Below are 20984 nucleotides of genomic sequence, written 5' to 3'. Positions count from 1 at the left end.
GTGTCAGGATTACTATTGAGCCGCCAAAGGCCCCTGACATGGCTCATGTAACGACTACTTACTTACATCAGTAAGTAGCAACCGGGACCAACGGCTTAACGTGCCTTCCGAAGCACGGATCATCTTACTTTCGGACAATCTGGTGATTAGCCAGTAATGTCCTAACGCAACTAGGGACCACAAAGTAATTTTTGTGATATTTCCCTACTGGGAATCGAACCCGGGACCTCCGGATCGTGAGCCTAGCTAGTAATAGTATAAAAATATAGGATAGAAGAGAAAAATGATTGAACACTTAATAAGAGACGAGCAATTTATTAAAAACATCATAGATGTGAAGCTACGAGGAAAGAGAAGAAGGACCAAGTAGAGCTTCATCATCATTAGTTTAAGAGCCACACTCTTGTCGGTGTAGCAGTCTCCATGCTACAATTTTTAGAGAAAAATAGGTCAGTGGTTTCTCTCTTGCCTTCCGTCCGCAGTACTCTGTTTGACGCGAGTGAGATGTCGCCCAGAGTAGACAATTTCAAAGCCGTACTAGGACTCCTATCCTCCGCCTCTGAATAGTACTGACAGTAACTGCTGCCCTCTGCCAGGTTACAGTCCCTGTGACTTGCCCCTTCCGTCCTGCATTGCCGTACCGATGGCTCTCATCTCCGCCTCTGCAACCGCTGAGGTCTTCGCCCGTATCCCTGGGCAAATATCCCGTATTCTATACTGTCTAACCTTTGAAAGCAATGGCGCCTGTATAAATCTTCATAGAAATCTTACTACGCCACTATTTTGCGGGAGTTAAAACTGCAGGCGTTTCAGAAGCGTAACATAGTAATGCAGCCTTTATAACACGAGTACACATACAGGGTGTTAGTGACATCGTAACTAATACTGAGGAGGAAGATGATGAGACCATGTTTCTGAGTTAATATCAAGTGGAATTATCCGTCGCAAAATTAATGTATTTTTAAGTTTTTTAAATTAATCACAATTCTATAATTTCGCGACGGGAAGGATGAACGGAGAATGATGAGCTGAATCCGTCACAGTGTTCGTTACGATGTCATTTACACCCCGTATAAGTACATACAGGTATCCATACAAGTACGTATGGGAATTTATTAGCGAGACCGTAACGAATACTGAGGCGGATTATTCAGACCATGATTGAGTTGATATCAAATGGAATTTTATGCCGGAAAATTGGTGAAAATTTTCTTAATTTTTTAAATTTTTTTCACTTCCATAATTTTGCGACGGAAAAATCCACTTGATTTCCACTCAGAATCATGGTTTGAATTATCCCTCAAATTTTTCGTTACGACGTAACTAACAACCTGTATTAGTACGCATTAGGCGGCACAAGCTAATAAGATTTATGTATGGAGTGTCAATAAAATATTCATAAAAGGTCCAATATTTGTATAAGAATATTTTATTGAGAAAATATGTAAATAAGTACCTACAAATTCAAAACCTTTTGCCATATCATGGGCGCACTCTTGAAGCATGTGCTTTGTCCGGTCAAGTAGTTAATGCCATCTGCGCCAACTCTACAATTAGTCACGTCAAAAAAAAGAAGCATGTGTTGTCCATGTCAGAAGTACAATATAATTAAAAGATTATTACTAAGTTAGGTACCTACTTATAGTATTTTATGCAACAGTTGTATAAGAAGGGTCAAAAAATGCGAGTGGCGTGAGTTGCGATGTGAGCCTTGGCGAACATCGCAATAAGAGACGCCACGAGCATTTTTTGACCTAGTTATACAACGTTGCATACAATACTTTTTCTACGACGACGTAATTTTAAATGAAACAAACGAAACACAAAAATTTTCCAATTTATTTTCCAACGCGCGGGAAAATGGCGGCAAATGTATACTTTTTTTTATAGTATATCTATGGCACCAAACAAAGTAAAGGTGCCAGTTTCCAGGTCAAAAAAAAACAAAACAACAACAATGCTTTTTTGGCGACATTATAGTACAGTTACACTTTGTAAACAATGCTTTTATAGGCCATAGAGCGTACACTTTTTCAAAGAGTTTAATTATGTATGTACTTATATTAGACTTTTTGGTTATTTAAATGCCAGATTAAAGTAGAGGAGTAGAAAAATTCATTTACGAATGAGGGGACTTTCCAGATTACGTTCACCAAAAACAATTATAGATGGTTTTGTACAGCTTTAACGTGATTCCGTGACGGCCTCCGTGGTCCAGTGGTTGAGCGTTGGGCTCACTATCCGGAGGTCCTGGGTGCGATTCCCGGTGGGGACATATCACAAAAAAATACTTTGTGGTCCCTAGTTTGGTTAGGACATTACAGGCTGATCACCTGATTGTGCGAAAGTAAGACGATTCGTGCTTCGGAAAGCACGTTAAACCGTTGGTCCCGGTTACTACTTACTGATGTAAGTACGTAGTCGTTACATGAGTCATGTCAGGGGCCTTTGGCGGCTCAATAGTAACTCTGACACCAGGGTTGATGAGGTTGGTGATTCACTTCACAACCCACGCGATAGAAGAAGAACGTGATTCCAAAATACAATGTAATGGCAGAACCATAAAAATCATTTATACTCAAAAGCAAAGATAAAAGATGCATTTGTCTGATATCCATGAAATTATTTAAGGTTAAATGAAGAAAATTCTGTGCAGCGCCATCTTTATTGTTTTTAAGGGACGTACAGTCATGAGCAATATAATGTACCCACTTTAGGACTCTGACGCACTAAAATATTCGACATTTAGTGAGACTTACAGTTCAATTTGTCAAAAAAGTTAATGTGACATGGTACCAAAGTGTATACATATTAATGCTCGTGACCGTACCTATGATGGGTATCTCTGACTATGTACTCCAATTTGAGAATATATTCGAGGGATTATGTTATGTTTATATCAAGAGATTTTGTCCAAAACTTAATAAAATTGATGATTAAGTTCAGGACTAAATTATTGCAGTTATTATTATTAGTATGAAAATGTAAAGTCGTTTACTTCATGAAAATATTTTTAATGGTGTATTTTAATAATGCTACATACGAAAGCTAAGTTTACCTCACCCTCCCTCGGACATAGTTTAAGCACTGTGTTCATGTGCTTCTCGATCGGGGAGCGCCAGTTCGATTCCCGATACCGGACTTGTACCAATGAGTTATTAATTAATCTTAAGTATGTACCTCTTGGGATATACCCGTAAAACTAGCAAATACTTTATTCATGTTTACGCTTGCTAGTTTTCCCAAAACCACATACTTTTGGTTAGTACAAGGACCTAATAATGGACCTCCATAACATTTTTATGAACTATTCGTAATAAATATTTGTTTTGATAAGATATTTAATAAATAAGTTCGGATCGGGACGGGTGAATAACTCAACGGTTGCAGAGGCGGAGATGGGAGCCATCGGTACGGTAATGAAGCACCGAAGGGGCAAGTCACAGGGACTGTAACCTGGAACCTGACAGAGGGCAGCAGTCAGTACTATTCAGAGGCAGAGGACAGGCTTTGGCATATACTGCTCTGAGCACCATCCCACTCGCGTCAGACAGAGTACTGTGGGGCGGAAGGCAAGAGCGAAGGAAACCATTGCACTATTTTTCCCTAAAAAAAGTAAGTAGCATCGAGAATACTACACCGACAAGAGCGTGGCTCTTAAATAAGCGATGAAGAATAATGATGATGATTGAATTAAAGAATTAAATTACAAATGCAAGTAAAATATATTATTATTTATTTATCATAAGCGTATTTATTCTAGGGAGTCACCGTCGCCGCATATAACTTCGTCGACATGAGAATGATGATGATGGATGAAGGGTTCTAAGTAGCAGTTGAAGGTATTCTCTTCCTGGGTTCGATTCTGACTCTAAATCCATCAGCCCGCTTCAGAATTATGTCACCTTGCAATTTGAACTTCTCCTCAGGAATGTCTGACACCATTTTATAATTGCGTAGTATCGTAGACAGTAGAACTTTAAGCTTCAATAAAGCATATTTGCGGCCTGTAATGTAAAAGAAAAAAATGTTTATCAATATACAGTACATAACAGTAGAATTGTACAACAGTTTTAGTTGTGCATTTTGTCTTTCTTCATGTTGTCATATTATGTTTCTGTGTTATCCTGTTTACAATAAATTATTAAAATAAATAAATAAATACAATCCCATTTGTAACTAACAAAGTTACTGGGAAAAAGTTGGGTATGAAAACGTAAACAAAAAAAAGCATAACAAATAATGACAGGTAGAATAAAACATAAACAGAATAGAAGACCATAAGGAATAATGACATATAAAATAAGGAAGTTTTCTAAAGCGAAGATAAACAAAGCAGTAGAAGTGATCGTTTAATGTATTTTGATCACTTAATTTTTTTAAACTAAGTGGACAAACTAAGAGGGCCAACAATGTTTCTTATGAAGAAGTCAAATAATTGGCTTTGCATAGGTGCAAATGGAAAATTCTTTATCGACAAGAAAGTTAATGAAGACAAAACTGTTCTATTATGTTTTATGGAAATGAACAAAATATTCAGCATTTCTTTTAACAATAACAGCACTATTAACACCATGAAGGTCCTTACCGACGCAACTCCTGGGCCCAGCGCTGAAGGGAATGTAGCTGTAGTAGTGTCGGTTCTGTGTGTTCTCAGGTAAGAAGTTGTCCGGATCAAAGACATCTGGGTTCTTGTAATACTTCGGGCTACGGTGGATCTTGTACGTAGCCACAACCACGGTAGAACCAGCCGGCAATATGTGGTTGTCTGTCACTGAAATCAGTAGATAAAAATGAAAGTGCAAAACATCAAAATATTTTTTTTCTGGGACTACTAAATTATGCTGTATTTTTGTGTAAGGAACGTTTATATTAACAAAAACACAAAAGGAAAAGAAGTTGAGATGATAAAGAAGGAAGATGATATACCTTTTCTTGACGAGAGTTATTATAGATTTGTCGCAAATGGTATTACCTAACTACTTGACTGGACTAATAGGGAGCGATTAGGGCTCTCACCCGGTAAAAAATTAAGACAACAGGCCTGAACCCTTAGGCAATGGTTGAAAGACCTAGGTCAATGTACAGATTTTCATTGCGAAGGAACCACGGAGCTAAGACAATATACCAAATTGCGCTGAATACGATAAAATGTCATGAGCAAGAATTTTCCGTTCCACTGTGGATTGTAAATGCTTCCTTTTTGGTATTTTTAAACCTGCTATAGTAGTAAGAGACGTACCAATTTTGACGTCGCGGTTAAGTTTCCTGGCAATAATTGGCACTGGTGGGTACATCCTTAAGGCTTCAAATATAACTCGCTCGAGGTACTTCATTTGCAGAGTGTCAGCGAAGGTGGCTGGTCGGTCGGAATCGCCGAAAATCTCGTACAGCTCATCGTATACCTTGGTTTGGATATCCTGGTGGACGCCCAAAAGGCATAGGACAAAGCTGGAACCAGCTGCTGTTGTGTCGTGGCCCTAGTGCAAGTAAAGGATTCATGAGAATTTATGATTAGCTTCAACATAATTAGGGTCGGTATTGTTAATAACGATATGGAAAAATTAAGTACGTGTTCAAAAAACCTGATTAATTGAGAAGCCGAAGTAGTTTTAGGCGGATGTGACGTTCGTTATGTAAAAAATTACGATTCAAGTGTAGCTATGTTAGCTACTGAATATATAGTTGAATTTGAATTGGACATTAAGAAAATAAGTGAACATGCACTAGGATAGGAAAATCCCAAGTACTTACCTCAAACATGATTGTGTCCACTTCTTCTTTGATCTCAGTATCCGTGATTTTGTTAGTACCATTTTGGGCAGACTCAATCATGAGGTCCAAAAATGCTAGACGCTTTTTCTCACCTATAATGTTAAATATATCAATTAGTTCATCAATATTAGGTTTAATCAGGAATAATATAAGAAAGAAGAGATTGTGTCTTTTCTAACAAGATGGACAATTGTTATGGGCGATAGGCTGATCTCTCTGTCAGAAGGTTCATTATATTCATCTTGGGAGTTCGTATTGATCAACAGTAGCTGCAAGTAATCTTTGATTACTAGTGGCTCTGCCCACTGATTACCAGCGTGAGTGTCTGTATTTTAAAAAAAGTATTATTTTAGTTAGAGTATTACTTGCCAATATCATTTTCGTCATTGAAATCCAGATCATCACGATATCCTTTAAATACAGTATCAGCGAGAGTTTTACCGTTCGCAAGGTCATTGCTATCATCTTCTACATTACGAGTAAGTTCGTCTAATGTGGGTGGGATGATGCCTTTAGATTTGTTCTGCATGTATGTTTCTTTCTTACTTTTGATCACCTGGACGATAAAAAGATAGAATTTCAGAATCCTTGAAAACTTCGCATGTTTATGTCTGCTCTATAGTACCGAATTAGTAAAAAGTACCTTTTTAGTAAGACCGTGGATGATATTTAAATACTCAATTTGCTTATTAAAAAACGGCGTAAGCCTAAATAAGAAGTCGAATCGCTTCCAGAATTGGTAATGTCTTCGGTGGATAATATCACACATCCTGTAAAGCAAAATATGTGACCGTTACAACATTATACATTTTTAGTTGTATGTAAAAATATTTTTTTTTGTTGATAAGGTTTTACTTCATAACAGCTACAGCGTAGTCAAATCCTGATTCCATTTGTGTTTGCTTTGTAATACCCATGGCAGTTTCTGGAAAAAAGGAAATATAATAATCAAAAAATTGTGAAAACTGCTAGCGTTAGGTTCAATTAAACTTGCATCTTCCGTCATATTTTCAACTTTCTACAACTGATGGTTGTTAGGTTTTTTTTCCATTGAAAGGAATCTACTTACTGCCTCCAAAATATATTTTTGTCTTATTCTTTTAATTATATTTTCCCCTGCTGGGATATAGGGCTCGAACCACAGATCTTTTCATGTGGTTTCTGTTTTTTAGGTACAATAAAGTATTGTATTATAATCTTACCTAACAATATATCAACAGTAGCTTCACTCATATAGTCGTGGATATCAAAAGTTTTATCCATTTCATTCTTCAATTTGTCGACAACGTTTTTGCTGTTTTTGTTGAAAACAGGGATGAAAGACTTTAAGATGTTTATGTGGAATGTTGGAGCAATGATTTTCCTATGTGAGCGCCATTTCTCACCTGAAAAGTAATTAAAAAATAAATTTACTAAAATTTAAACGAGCAGTGAGTGAAGTAACTACGTATAATAATGTTGACTGATTTGTTAGTGGAAAAAGATAAATCACTTTTACGTCTACGTTGGATAAACATTTACTGACAATCTGTATAGACACTAACGTGATGGGGCTTGACACATTGTATCTAGAGAAAACTAGAGGCGAATGTTAAACATTGCGAAGCATGAGCCCGCTCGAACACCTTACAACGTAGGTACCTTCATATTCGTGGCGAGAATTTCGTTCACATGGGAACAATAATTTAGACCTAATAAGGAAGTCAATGAAGGGTTTCACTTCTAACTTCCCAGGGACAGGTCCGATTTTGATGACTTTTTCATTAAAAATAAAACAATTTTTTATTTGATCAAAATAATTATTTGCGTCACTTAAGATGTTTCTGACGATGGGTCCGTGGGGTCCTGAGGCGAAATTATTTTTGAGTGACATTTCGGCGCGTCTCATTGAGGCAACTGGCGATCCGAGAGCTGGCGGTTATTTTGCGCAGAGGATAGGCCTGGCAGTTCAGAGGGGGAATGCTGCCAGCGTTTTGGGCGCTCTGCCTCAGTGCGGCGCGCTGGAGGAGATCTTCTATTTATAATAAGTTCGTATTGTTAATATTGTTATTTTTAGATCATTTATTTGTTTATATTTAATATCTTGTAATAATTTTTGCGTAACAGCAATAAAATATTTAGATGTTTCTGATTTTAAATGATATTAAAAACAAACACAAAAGAAAACATTATCAAATCGGACTTGTTTAATGACAAATTAGAAGTCAGTTAGGAAGCTCTGGATTTATTTATAAGAAAACCAGGTACGCTGATTCCAATGAAAAACCGCTGGTGATGATGTAAGTGTTACCATTAAATTGCTGTCTCCAACATTCCAAGGACGTTTATTACTTATTGTAAATTAAGTCAATTACTGACTAATGTATTTAATTACTATTACTTATCACAATATAAAAAAAACATTAAAACTGTTAGTAAATATTTTACAAAAAGTTCAAAATTGCCTTGCAAAGTAAATTAAATTTCGTATGTTTATGTCCTTTGTATATGTCGTTGTGCAATAAAGTATTATTGATTGATTGATTGATTAAAAACATTGGGTAATTTATTTTATACGAAATGACAACGCAGGGTGCTGGGATGACGTCGCTGGGCTAACATTGAAATGTTAACTGTCACTTTTGAGCATACCTGGTTTTCTTATATCAATGACTCTACTATTAGTTTTGAATTCAAATTACACACCTAATAATTGATGAACATGGACATTTGTTTGTATTGGGAATTGCGATGATTGCCGAGGGACATGAAGAAAAACAAAACACTGTACGTACCTGTACTAATAAGCAATCCTTCACCAAGCCAAGGTTCGAAGAACTTGTACTCCGTGGACTTGTCAATATGAATCTGACTGTTGAGGATGACTTCAGCATCGTCGGGTTCAGTTAGGAATATAATCAGCTTAGAGCCCAACCATACCCTGACTACGTTCCCAAACTGCTTGGAATACTCCAGCACCCAGTGCATCAGGTCTGGAAAATACCGTAAGATTATTTTAATGTAGACGTAGTTCAGGAAGCGCTTCCAATCAGCAAGGGGAGAGGATTTTTGTGTGATCGGGTGCATAAAAACACAAACATTACAAAAATTCCACCAGGTTTACTTGTACAAAACAGAAGAAAACCGGCAAGTAGAAAAAAAGTAAATATGAACATATTTTTGATTCCTCATCATCATCATCAGCCGGAAATCGTCCACTGCTTGATATAGGCCTCCTCAAAGGCTCACCACAATGACCGATCCTCTGCTGCCCGCATCCATAGTTTTCCTACGACCTTCAGAAGGCCATCAGAAGGTATTTTTGATTACAATAGCAACATTTTGAACAAAACATAGGTACATAAATAAAGAAAATCATTTGTACACTTGCATGGAGGCCGAATGTATCACAGTTCTATTATCTATACATTTATAATTACGTAAGATCTCTTCTCATGTAACTGATATGTATTGTATTGTATTTAATGAGAATAAAGTATATTTAAATCTAACTATCCAAAACCACTAAACAAAGATTATTTTTGAATTTGAGTTGTGAGTTTGATTCTCTTACCAGAGGGTGTTTTTCCGACGACCATAAGAGCATTGCCCACTATAGGTAGGTTGAGAGGGCCGGGGATCGCGTTACCCATCTTGAAGAACTTGGTCTGCTGCTGCCATCGGTGGAAGAGCCAGAGACCGGTGGTGACAGCCAGAAGAGGGTAGAAGATGTACCGCGTACTCTCGTAGCCCGAGAGACCTTCGATGATCGTTGGCATTGTGCTGCAAAGAAGAGAGATTTGATATATTTTCTACAGTAAAAAGAGCTTTATTAAAGAGCTTATGTAATTATTATTATTATTGTATGTGACAATATGACTAAATGTGCTGAGCGCTAAAAGCATTACTTCTATCTACGTATATACATACCACATTTATGACAATTTTTCATTTCATTTCATTACAAGGAAGAACAATTTGAAAAAGAAAAGCAGCTTCTCCTTAATATTAGAGTTTTTACAACAACAACGACAATATTCCCAATCTTAATTAAAAAAAAAGTGGGAATGTAAGTACCCGGGAACGGCACATGACTAGTTGGAATAAACTGCCGAAATAATTTAAGTTATTTTCATAGTTGATTACCAAGTGTAGGTACCTATAATAAGTAAGTCAATTATACTACCCCCTAGCATTATCCCGAGTTTTCACAGGGTCCGCTAAACTAACTTAAAGATTTGACAGGTCCGGTTTTTAACAGTAACGACTGCCTGTCTGACCTTCCAACCCGCGAAGGGAAAAGCAGCCCAAAACAGGTTAGGCCACATACCTCCGAAAATGCATTTCTCGGGAATGTGGGTTTCCTAACGATGTTTTCCTTCACCGCTGAGCAGTGGTAAACTTTTATGATCCTAACATGAATTCGAAAACAAATTCGACCATCATTGGTTTAAGCCTGTGCTGGATTAGAACCTGCGACCTCAAAGTGAGAGGCAAGCGTTCTACCAACTGGGCTACCACGACTCCAGTCAATAAGTAAGTAAGGCAATTAATTATCGTAAAATACGTTAGAATACGCAATTTATCATCATCTACGTATAAGATTTTTTTTTATTTATAAGATATTTTATATTAATTTTTATTAGATATTGCAAGTCTTACCTCAGAATATTTTTATTAATTTTCTTATAGCAGATATTGGATGTTCACTCGTATACGTGTACTATTGTATTCACTTTTCAGTTTCGAGTGAAATAAAAAGTTTAACGCATTTTATATTTATGTACCCCAATTCCCAATATTTGGGGGCACTGTAGTGCACCCGCCAAGACGCGCTAGCACTCACACCTACGTTTTTTCGAAGCGCTTCCTCGTTTTTTAAACCCTCATATAGTGGAGTCAATTTACTTCTAATATGCCAGGGATAAGACCCATATTTTTATTTTTGAGGTGTATTTTCTTAGGCTTCAAGAAACCAAGTTACATATTTCGACTAAAGTGTCGAGTTTATGACCTTGGGTTTATAGAGTTAGGACGTGTAGAGTTCTAACTCTAAGCTAGGTTGAAGCTTGTAGGATTGGCTTGATTTTTGACAGTGCGAACCTTGTGGTTTATATTCTACTATATGTACATGAAATTGTTTTTGAGGGCAATATACCTACTTCAATACAAAGCGTCTTTTCGAAAAATCAATTTTTGGTGTGACTTTCTTCAATGATACGGACAAAAATTGAGACCACTAATTTTACCTGGATTTAAATTAGCTTGTTGCTTGCTATTGGGAAGTTTTGAGAACATAAAGCGCTTACGTTGTTTTGATTACAAAGTGATGATATTATATGTATAAGATGCACAAGATATTTTGTGAGCACTTTAAGTAATTACTTAGTAAGTACAAACTTTACTTTCTTAGTGCGTTGTCTAATGTTAGAACAGGAGTGAAAAGAGCTTACAGAACAATAACATTGGAAATAATACAAGATTTTACTATACTAACATAAATATGCGAATACTTGTATTGTACAATCCCAACAATATTACATACATACCGGTTAAATTGACAACCTCCTTCTTTTTTGAAGTCGGTTAACAAATTCGAAAAGCAATGACACAGTCCAAAGTACACGGAGGGCCCATTTTGATTACATTACTTTTCATTGAATTGACTTATTATATAATAAGATGTAAACGAACTAAATAGAATATATGTGCTTTTTGGATCATAGAAATATTTCAATAAACTTTAAATTTTTAAAAAATGGGGTCCAACTAAAAATTCAAAATTCTACGAAAGCAAAGACTTTATTAAAATCAAACATTGCAATGCACTTGTCACACTGTTTCTTTTTTTAAGCATTTTTTTTATTTGTTATGCAACTTGGATATCCAGATATTTTTAGCATAACCAGAATTATAATCCTACTAAATTCCGAAGTCGATGTGAGGCATTGTGAGGCTTAACCTTTAAGTTCGATTCTTGTTCGCTAGTATTACTCGTAGTAATAGTAGCCCTTTCAAGGTTTACTTTAATTTTATGAGCTTAACGAAATAGTTTATTTTGATATTAAAGTTAGGTAAGTAAGGAAATCAGTTGCTCTGCAGTGTGAAGTGTTTCTTCCGAAGTGCTCTGAAGTGTTTCTTCCGAGATTTTTACCATGCTGCACGGAAAGTTTGATGAACTTGAGAAAATAAATGAAATACAGGAAAATACGGAAGGTGTGAATAGTGATGTGCCAAAGGATAAAATTTCTGGCACCAATGTGTCATTTACGAGACAAGTAAGTGATTTTGTTCTTTCATCTACATAACATAACAAATACTCTATTGCACAAAGAGGAAAATACAAAACAGTAACGGAAAGAGTACAATAGGCGGCCTTATTGCTAAGTAGCAATCATCATTGTATGTTTTCCCCTGAAGATTTCCCTAATTGGCCGGAGAAATAAAACGTTAAGACTTGATTTGTTCATAACTTTGAAAGTGTATTTTTTTTTATAGTAGTACGATTTTAAGTAGTTATATTTCCACCAGCTTTCCATCCGTGACTTAGTAAGCGTGACGCGTTTTTTCCATCCCATTTTCATAGGGAATAATTTCTGGGATAAAAGTCCATGTATTTCCCTAGGTCCCAAAATATCTTCATAGCTCAAAGGTAATACAGACAAGACTTACTTCCGTATTTCCGAAGTTTTTCTTGCAGCTTCTTTTCCTAGGCTATACAGGTTGTGAGAAGCTGCAGTGGTTTTAGGCGAATGGGACGTTCGTTATGTAAAAATTGGCAATGTTACCTACTGAATAAAGATATTTTGAATTTGTATTTATTATATTAGTATGGATAGTGTGCATTTGTTTGTTTTTTTTTTATGACTTATTGTAGATTTGCCGCAGATGGCATTAACTACTTGGCCGGACAAACGGGGGGCGCTGAAGGCTCTCACCCGGTACAACGTTTAAGACAACAGGTGCCCAGTTGGGCGAAAACGTCGGCTCGCAGGGCGTCGTCTGAGAGGAAAAATATTTGAAAGAATTAATCGACCCTAGCGGGTCGATAGCGATAAGCGCTGAATGAGGGAAATCGTCGACCATGCCGGCGGGATCGGTATCGGGGTCCTGAAGTGTTTGGTGTCGCGAGCTGATTGGCTGCCTCTATGGCTAGAGTAATCGGGTCGTCGGGAGTGCATTTGTTTGGCAGACTAACAAATGCCGAACCATAAAAGCAGTTTTCATTACAAATAAAGGAAAGCTCATTTTACGTAGGTACTACTTATACTTGGTAAAAATATTGTAGGTATTACATTTAATTTTGTAGAGGAATTATCATACTGACTTGCAACTAATGTAAATAATGACCTTTTTGTGACTGTTTTCTTTGTTTTTAATTTACGATGCAGTGAAGGTACTTCATTATTTATTCATTTGTCCATTTTAAATAATTAAGGAACACGTGCAAGTGCATTCTTTGCATAGGTACTTACACTTTTTTCTAGAAATGTATTTAAGTCGTAAATATATCGCCTATGTAATCCAAAACTGTATTAAAAAAGCGAGTAGTTTCGAAAAGCGAGTTATGAAAAAGAAGTTTTACCGCCTTACCAATATAAAATAAACAAGAGACGAACGTGTATAAGTATTTATTTGACAGCCCTGTAAAAAGGACCTGTCAAATCTTTAGATTAGATCACGTGAAAACTGTTTAGGATTTCATATTGGATAAACTTAAAAAAAAAAAATACCTATTAGTAGTTTTGTCTCCGAATGCAGACAATTATGTAAAATTACATTAAGGAATTTTTAGATAGGTATGCTGATCTCTAAGTATAATGAATATTTTAATAAATATCAAATCAAAATGCACTAATTTACACATACTTACCTACGGCCATGAAAATTAATTATGTTTATGTCTACTATTTATGTCACGTTTTTTGTCGACAAATTGAGCTGTAAGTCTCTCTATCAAATATGTTAACCCTTTGACGGGCAGAGACCATGGGTCATTGATGGTTCATAATAGATAGTATGACACCTTGGAATCGGAACGTCATTAGACGTTCTGACATTGAAAGTGTTAATGAGATAGGATTCTAAAGTGAATATGTGATATTGCTTATGAGCAATATCACACACTAAGATACACAAATTCCCACCCGCGATCCTTAAGAGGAGACAGGGTAAAGAATAATCAGAAAACTGCAGCCAATGAGGGACTTTCAAATCAAATTAAATCAAATATACTTTATTGCACAGAACTAAAATTTCAACAAGGCTATGTTCCTCAAAAACAATATAGATGGCGCTGTAAAGTTATCCTTGGGATACAATTACATCTTCCACCCATTATTATTCTGATCAAAAAAAGAGAAGCAATGTCGTTAGCTACATAATTATATAGATAATTTATCCTTCTACCATTACATTATATTTTTGAATAGTTATGTACCCAACATACATACATACATAAACTCACGCCTATTTCCCACCAGGGTAAGCAGAGACTATAGAATTCCATTTGCTTCGATCCTGACACACTTCTCTTGCTTCCTCCACATTCATCAATCGCTTCATACACGCACGCCGGTTCAGAGTAGATCGTATTGAACCTTTTCTAAGGACATCTCCAATTTGATCATCGTAAGTCCTTCTCGGTCTTCCTCTGCCAGCCCTACCATCAACTTTCGCTTTATATACCGCTTTTGCAATTCTATTATCCTTCATCCGCTCACCGTGTCCAAACCAACCTAACATTCCCTTCTCAATCCTAGTCACTATATCGTCTTTTACACCACATCTCTGTCTTATCACACTGTTTCTCACTCTATCACTCAACTTCACACCGCAGATGCTACGCAAAGACCTCATTTCTACGGCATTGATCCTACTTTCATGCTTCTTCTGCCATACCCAACACCCAAGTAGTGAGAAAATGGGTAAATATCTCTTCAAATCTGTACAACGCCATCTACATTGTTTCTGAGGAACGTAGGCTGGAAAGTCCCTCGTTATGTTACAAAATTCTAAAATGGATATTATGACGACCGCATAGTGACAGAAGATCAGCCTATTAATGTGGGAAATTCGTTAACAGCTTACCTAAACTTGACGGTAGTCCATAACATAGAATTGATATTCCCATGTTCTTTTTCTTACTTGACTTTTTAAAATAGCAATCATTTTATTCGTTATCAGAACAAAAAATACAAACTGCTTATTGAATATTGCTGTTCCGAATGTTTTGCATGACACTAATTCAAAATTATTTAAATACGTTATTGCTGCGATATAAGTAGTTTTATTTGTTGCTTTTTGGATGCAAATTAAAATAAATTACATAAAATAAATTTATTGCTCACCATCTACTTAAATTTATTTTAAGTTGTACCTGTCATTGAGGAGCTCGGTGGCACAGCGATAATCGCGCTCGGTCTGCGATTGTTGAAGTTAAGCAACTTTCGCAAAGGCCGGTCAAAGGATGGGTTACCACAAAAATAAAAAGTTTTCATCTCGAGGTCCTTCGTGTTTCGGAAGGCACGTTAAGCCGTTGGTCCCGGCTGCATTAGCAGGCGTTAATAACCATCAATCCGCACTGGGCCCGCGTGATGGTTTAAGGCCCGATCTCCCTATCAATCCATAGGGAAGTCCCGTGCCCCAGGAGTGGGGACGTTAATGGGCTGATGATGATGATGATGTATCTGTCATTATCTTATCCGCCGAAAAAAAAGGGACGAGTAATTGACAGGCATATCATTATGGAACTAACATCAATTTTAGGCAGAAATTTTAACAACCCTATCAATATTTTACATTAGCCAAAAACCTATTAGAATTAAGTTGACAACACACTTCAAACGGGTTGCATATCAGTGAAATGCCTATTTGATTCGCCTTGATTATTAATTTATTCACTAATAAAATAAAATTAATTTAGTTAATCATCCGTCTATTTTATTTTCGGTTGATAAAAGAATGATAACTTAAAATAAAATTAGAAAGTGTCTGCGGAAATGAGGGCAAAATCATGCTACTGTTATCTTCTTTCTAAATATATAGTCAAAAGTTTATTGGCCCTGTTGATATTGTGGAATTATAACTTGTCATGAATTTCTTTGACTTTGTTTTGATCACAACAGATAAGGTCGATCTTTTATCTACTTTAATTTACAATGCATTAAACGGACTTTAACTTGTATGCACTAGAATAATTGAAGGTTCTTGAGATCGTGAATTATGTTTTAAGTCAATCTACGTACAGTTAATTTACACTATGAAGTTGTAGTTAGTTTAGTATTTTGCGGGTCAGAAGGTCAGACAGGCAGTCGTTTCTGTAAATAAACCGGACCTGTTTAATCTTCTCGATAGGTAAGCGGACCTTGTGTAAACAGCATAGTGCTGCGATGATACTTAAAATTACGTACTGGCATGATCTTAAACTGACACTAGGATCACACTAGGGCATGCACCACCACAGAGGGTTAGAATACACGGGGTCTAAAAAGGCCACATTAAAGCTATTCGCCTATAAAAGCAATAATTGCAATTTGACGTTTGCGCATATAAAAATAAGTGTGCAATGTGAAAAAATTAAAAGTAGAAATATTTTTTTTTCTTTTCTTCCCCCTCCGGTTGATTGAGGGGAGGCCTGTGCCCAGCAGTAGTGAGACGTGTATAGGCTGTTTATGTATGTATGTATTACTACTTCTTTAGGTGAATTGATTCAATGTGGCTTCTTTAACCCCCCCAGATTATTATCTTGAAAACACTTGAATAACAAAATCTTATTAAAAAAATGCAATCGAACCTGTGCAACCCGATGCATATATAGTTCCGAGTTACAAGAAATTTGTAGTTTACTTTTGGAATAATACGGGATATTTATACGTTAGCCTAGTCATCTATCAAAGCGCATAGTAGTGCAAAGGACAAGCTCCTATTTCCAATTACCGACCGCATGCAAATCTTTTTCGGCCACTGTTGGTAAATCTAAGTTTGTAATTTGTTAAACACATATTGTATAAATAAATATACTTACGTTACAGAATATTCGAAGTTGTAGCTACACGATAACAATCATTATAGCTGCTTATAGATTTTAAGAGATGGATCTATCAAATTACATTTAATATGATAGTTAGGTACTTTGAAATAGTTATGTATGACACACTAAGTAAACAACATTAGTAATAAACACTTTTGAAATCCTTGTTAAATAATATTTTTACGTAGGTTAAATATAGTGTGTAACTTACAGAAAAAAAATATACGGTCGAATTGACAACCTCCTCCTTTTTTGAAGTCGGTAAAAATACTCGGGAAGCTAATTTAAGCACTTACATATATTTTTTTAGAACCACAAAGTTTTGATTTCTTCCCGAGAACTTGTCCAAGCCTTTACATATATATTTTTGGTGGAATAAATGGCACTGAGCTTACAAACAATAGGTAGTAAAACTTATGTTTTTACTAATGTTCTATTCCAGTAATTCCTGCCTATTTAATGTATTACTTTAGAAATAAACGTTCTAAGACATAATATTATGACGTTATATAAGACGTTCACTTTGACATGAAGTGAAATTTAGTTAAAAATAAATAGCAGAGGGGTCAAAATGGCCACATCAAAGCAATTCATCTAAGAAAGCAATATTACTATTACTATTGATATTATTTGTTTGCATTGCGCACTTACTTTTATATGCGCAAATGTCCAATTGCAATATTGCATTCTTAGATGAATTGCTTCGATGTGGCCATTTTATGCCCCCTGTTCACCAAACGAGGTCAATGTAGCTGTCATTTTAATTAACTAACTACCAAATGTAGCTGTTAGTATCACCAAGTACTTTTGCAAACATACTCAATTGTGTTTCATATTTTTTTCTGCGTTCCTTTAAGGCGGATAAGATAATAACAATGTTGTGATACTACTATGGTTAGGTACTACACCTTCTGTATTAAAAAAACTAAGGATGAAGGCACTTGTATTCAGTTGAGTAACCTGTGACATGCGCAGTCGATAGGTTTGACCTAAGTATCGTCTCTCATAAAGAAAGAGACATGTTTCTTATAATATGACAATCTGTCTGCTGTACAAGGTGTTACTGACATGGTAACGAATACTGAGGGAGATAATTCGGACCCTGATTCTGAGTTGATATCAAGCGGAATTATCTGTATTCAGAATCTTGGTCTGAATTATCAATTATCCCCCTCAGTATTTGGTACGATGTCAGTAACACCCTGTATATTATTATTAGATTACACATATGTTGTAGTGTCGTAGGAAACTCTGACCATGGACTACGATCAATGAAAAATGTCAGAAAGAAAACGAAAAACGGATATGTGAAAATGAGGGAATCGCGAACAGAAACAGGCTCCTAAAACGTCACGTGTGGTGAAATTGAAAACAAAATGTATGTTTTTGACAAAAACAAAGTGTTTTTAAATGTGTTGCTCACTTATAAGTGTATTTAGTTTTATGTTAACTAATTTTCGACTTAATATTTCAGAACCAAAAATAATCGTTATTCTAAATTTTTATAACATGTATAATTTAAATTTGATTTTAAATAATATTAAGATTGTTGCGTACTTAATAAGTACTACAAAAAAACAATTTAAAACAGTTTCCAATAAATAATTCATAAAACAATATAAATATGTATAAAGCTATAAATTATTTATAACTCCGAGTACACAAAACATTCGTTCAAAACCGACTTTACGTGATCGGAAGTTTATAGCTGTCGAGGCCTCCTCTAAGGTGGTTATTTCTACTGGGTTACTATCTAAGTATACTGAACAGAAGACTGGAGGCCTTCGGCCACCTTCTCCAGTCCACTATTGTCTTAGGGGTTACTGAGTTGTCAGGGGCGTCGAAACGGGAGCCTAGTTTTAAGATAACAGGGGGGTTAAAATGGCCACACCGAAGCAATTTATCTAAGAAAGCAATATTGCAATTTGACATTTGCGCATATAAAAGTAAGTGCGCAATGCAAACAAATGTCAAAATTAAATAGCAATATTGCTTTCTTAGATGAATTGTTTCGATGTGGCCATTTTAACCCTCCTGTTCGGTGGTCGAATTGTAACTCGTCCAGTAATTCCATAGAACATAGACGTAAGTTTATGTTCAGTCATTAGCAATATAATGTACCCACTTTAGGACTCTGTCGCACTAACATATTTGACATTTAGTGAGACTTACAGTTCAATTTGTCAAAAAAGTTAATGTGACATGGTACCAAAGTGTATACATATTAATGCTCGTGACCGTTCGTTAGAAAGGGTCAGGGGGATATCTAGTGGGTTGCAATGGTGTAATGATATCATAATAGAGAGGACTTATGTTCCGTACATGTTTAATCTGTTGATTACCCGTCCCATTTCTTTTAGGCGGATAAGAAAATAGCAGGTATATTTTAAAAAAATATTAGGAGGTGTCTGCTGAAATTAGCACCATCATTATCGAAATTACTACTTGTATAGAAAGTAGTAATTTCGATAGTAGTAGTAAAGTAGTAGTGGTGTTAGTGACACCGTAACGAATACTGAGGGGGTGAATCCATGATTCTGAGTTAATATCAAGTGGAATTTTCCGTCGCAAAATTCATGTTTTTTTTTATTTTTTTATTATTTTTAAATCTATACTTTTAAATTTTATACGATGGAGAATTCCACGTGGTAACTCAGAATAATGAGCTGCATCATCCCTCTCAGTATTCGTTACGATGTGTCATTTACACCCCGTACAAATATGTACAGGTAGCTATACAAGTGAGTATATATGTTAGTCTGACCGTAACAAATACTAAGGGCGATGATTCAGTCCTTGATTCTAAGTTCATATCCAGTGGAATTTCCTGTCGCAAAACTCATGATTTTAGTGTTTGTTTAAATTATTTTATCTTATTTACTTTTGCGATGGAAAGTTCCATTTGATAACTACTCAGAATAACAGTCTGAATCATTTCTCAAAGTTTTCGTTGCGATGTCACTAACACTATAAAATATATTTTACGTAATGCAAAGGAACAGTAAACTTCGAGAATGTTTACGACTAAAAATACAGTCGATAGCTATACTTAAATTGGACCTAATAAATACTTTCACCTTATCAGATACTATGATACATAGTAACAGAATAACTAATATATAGCCATAAATACATTTATAAAAATATTTCCGCGGTTCGCGGAGATTACTTATCACTGTTATAAGCCCATGTTTATATTCCCAATTGGAGTAGTCAGGGATACATCTATCGCAAGATAAACTAAGTACCCACACTTCATTGTGGTTTTATTATTAAGTATTTAAATAATGGCCCCGATTCTTGCAGACACCTCCTAATTTTATTTTAAGTTATGCGCGCCGAAAAGGAAAGGGACGGATGATTGAGAACTGTTAATTTTAAAATGAAAGAATAACCCGAGCGAATAAAATAAGCATCTCGCTCATATGCAATCCGTTTGACGTGTGCTGTCAACTTAATTCTCTCAGGTTATTGACCAATATAAAATGTTGGAAGGGTTTTTTTTAATTTCTAAATAAAATTGTCGTGTGTTCCATAAATTGTATGTCTGTCGATTACCCGTCCCTTTCGTTTTTGACTGATAAGAAAATGACAGGTATAACTTAAAATAAACATAGATAGTATGTACCGAAATCAGCACCATTGTGTCCTAATAATATTAATGTGTAAATAATACTGTCTGTAATTTTCATCCCTAAACCTCTAGGCATAGGTACATCGATTGAATATGGAATTACTATGGAATTTTGAAAGAAACAAAAGTTATTAAGAACTTGAAATTATAGTCCATTTTCGAATCATTTGGTCGTTATCAATCTGGTTGTTAGAAAAGTTTTCCGGGAGTTTTAAAAATTAGTCATATTTTCTTTTTCCGAATTTTCATTTTGCTACTTCGTATCTTTCCTGCTCGCGCCGCCATATTGTAATATCTAATTTGTTTTATAATAATTGAACTTGGAATGAAAACAAAAGCTGTAGAGAACATTTTCTACAAATTGGCTCTGGGCAATATTTAACCGTTCTGGAGGTTTAACGCTAGTTTAAATGGCTGTAGCCTTGCCTCGTAGAAGGTGTCAAGGGAAGGTGTAAAGAGGCCACATCGAAGCAATTCCTCTAAAAAAGCAATTTGACATTTGCGCATATAAAAGTAAGTGCGCATTGCAAACAAAGCTTTGATGTGGCCTTTTTAACCCCCCAG

At 35.8% G+C, this 20984-nt stretch overlaps 1 protein-coding gene across 3 annotated transcripts; it reads right to left on the bottom strand.

The window, feature by feature from the left end:
- Nucleotides 1-3719: 3719 nt before the first annotated feature.
- On the bottom strand, nucleotides 3720-16652 carry LOC126366494 (cytochrome P450 4g15-like). Of its 3 annotated transcripts, none has more exons than XM_050009608.1 (11): nucleotides 16550-16652; nucleotides 9329-9537; nucleotides 8550-8747; nucleotides 6978-7160; nucleotides 6631-6700; nucleotides 6419-6545; nucleotides 6145-6331; nucleotides 5755-5867; nucleotides 5243-5480; nucleotides 4589-4774; nucleotides 3720-4007 (listed from the first exon to the last, which is right to left on the bottom strand). In XM_050009608.1, exons 2-11 carry the CDS (start codon nucleotides 9531-9533, stop codon nucleotides 3826-3828), a joined length of 1689 nt encoding a protein of 562 aa, XP_049865565.1. In that variant the 5' UTR covers nucleotides 9534-9537; nucleotides 16550-16652; the 3' UTR covers nucleotides 3720-3825. The 3 variants fall into 3 exon arrangements, with proteins under 3 accessions (XP_049865565.1, XP_049865564.1, XP_049865566.1); XM_050009607.1 differs by lacking the exon at nucleotides 16550-16652 and adding an exon at nucleotides 16167-16188; XM_050009609.1 differs by lacking the exon at nucleotides 16550-16652 and adding an exon at nucleotides 10417-10482.
- Between the last annotated feature and the right edge of the window lie 4332 nt (nucleotides 16653-20984).

This window comes from Pectinophora gossypiella, chromosome 4 (genome assembly GCF_024362695.1).
Source record: "Pectinophora gossypiella chromosome 4, ilPecGoss1.1, whole genome shotgun sequence".
NCBI classification, from domain to species: Eukaryota; Metazoa; Arthropoda; class Insecta; order Lepidoptera; family Gelechiidae; genus Pectinophora; species Pectinophora gossypiella.
Note: the sequence above shows the minus strand (reverse complement) of the source record. Positions and strands in the feature narration are given on the sequence as shown.

Excerpts from the sequence above, each read along its gene's own strand:
- LOC126366494 (XM_050009608.1), bottom strand. The coding sequence starts at position 9,533 with ATGCCAACGATCATCGAAGGTCTCTCGGGCTACGAGAGTACGCGGTAC. Across the intron at positions 8,748-9,328 it reads CGTCGGAAAAACACCCTCTG|ACCTGATGCACTGGGTGCTG; the intron begins GTAAGAGAATCA and ends GGTATTTTCCAG. Across the intron at positions 7,161-8,549 it reads AGGATTGCTTATTAGTACAG|GTGAGAAATGGCGCTCACAT; the intron begins GTACGTACAGTG and ends ATTACTTTTCAG.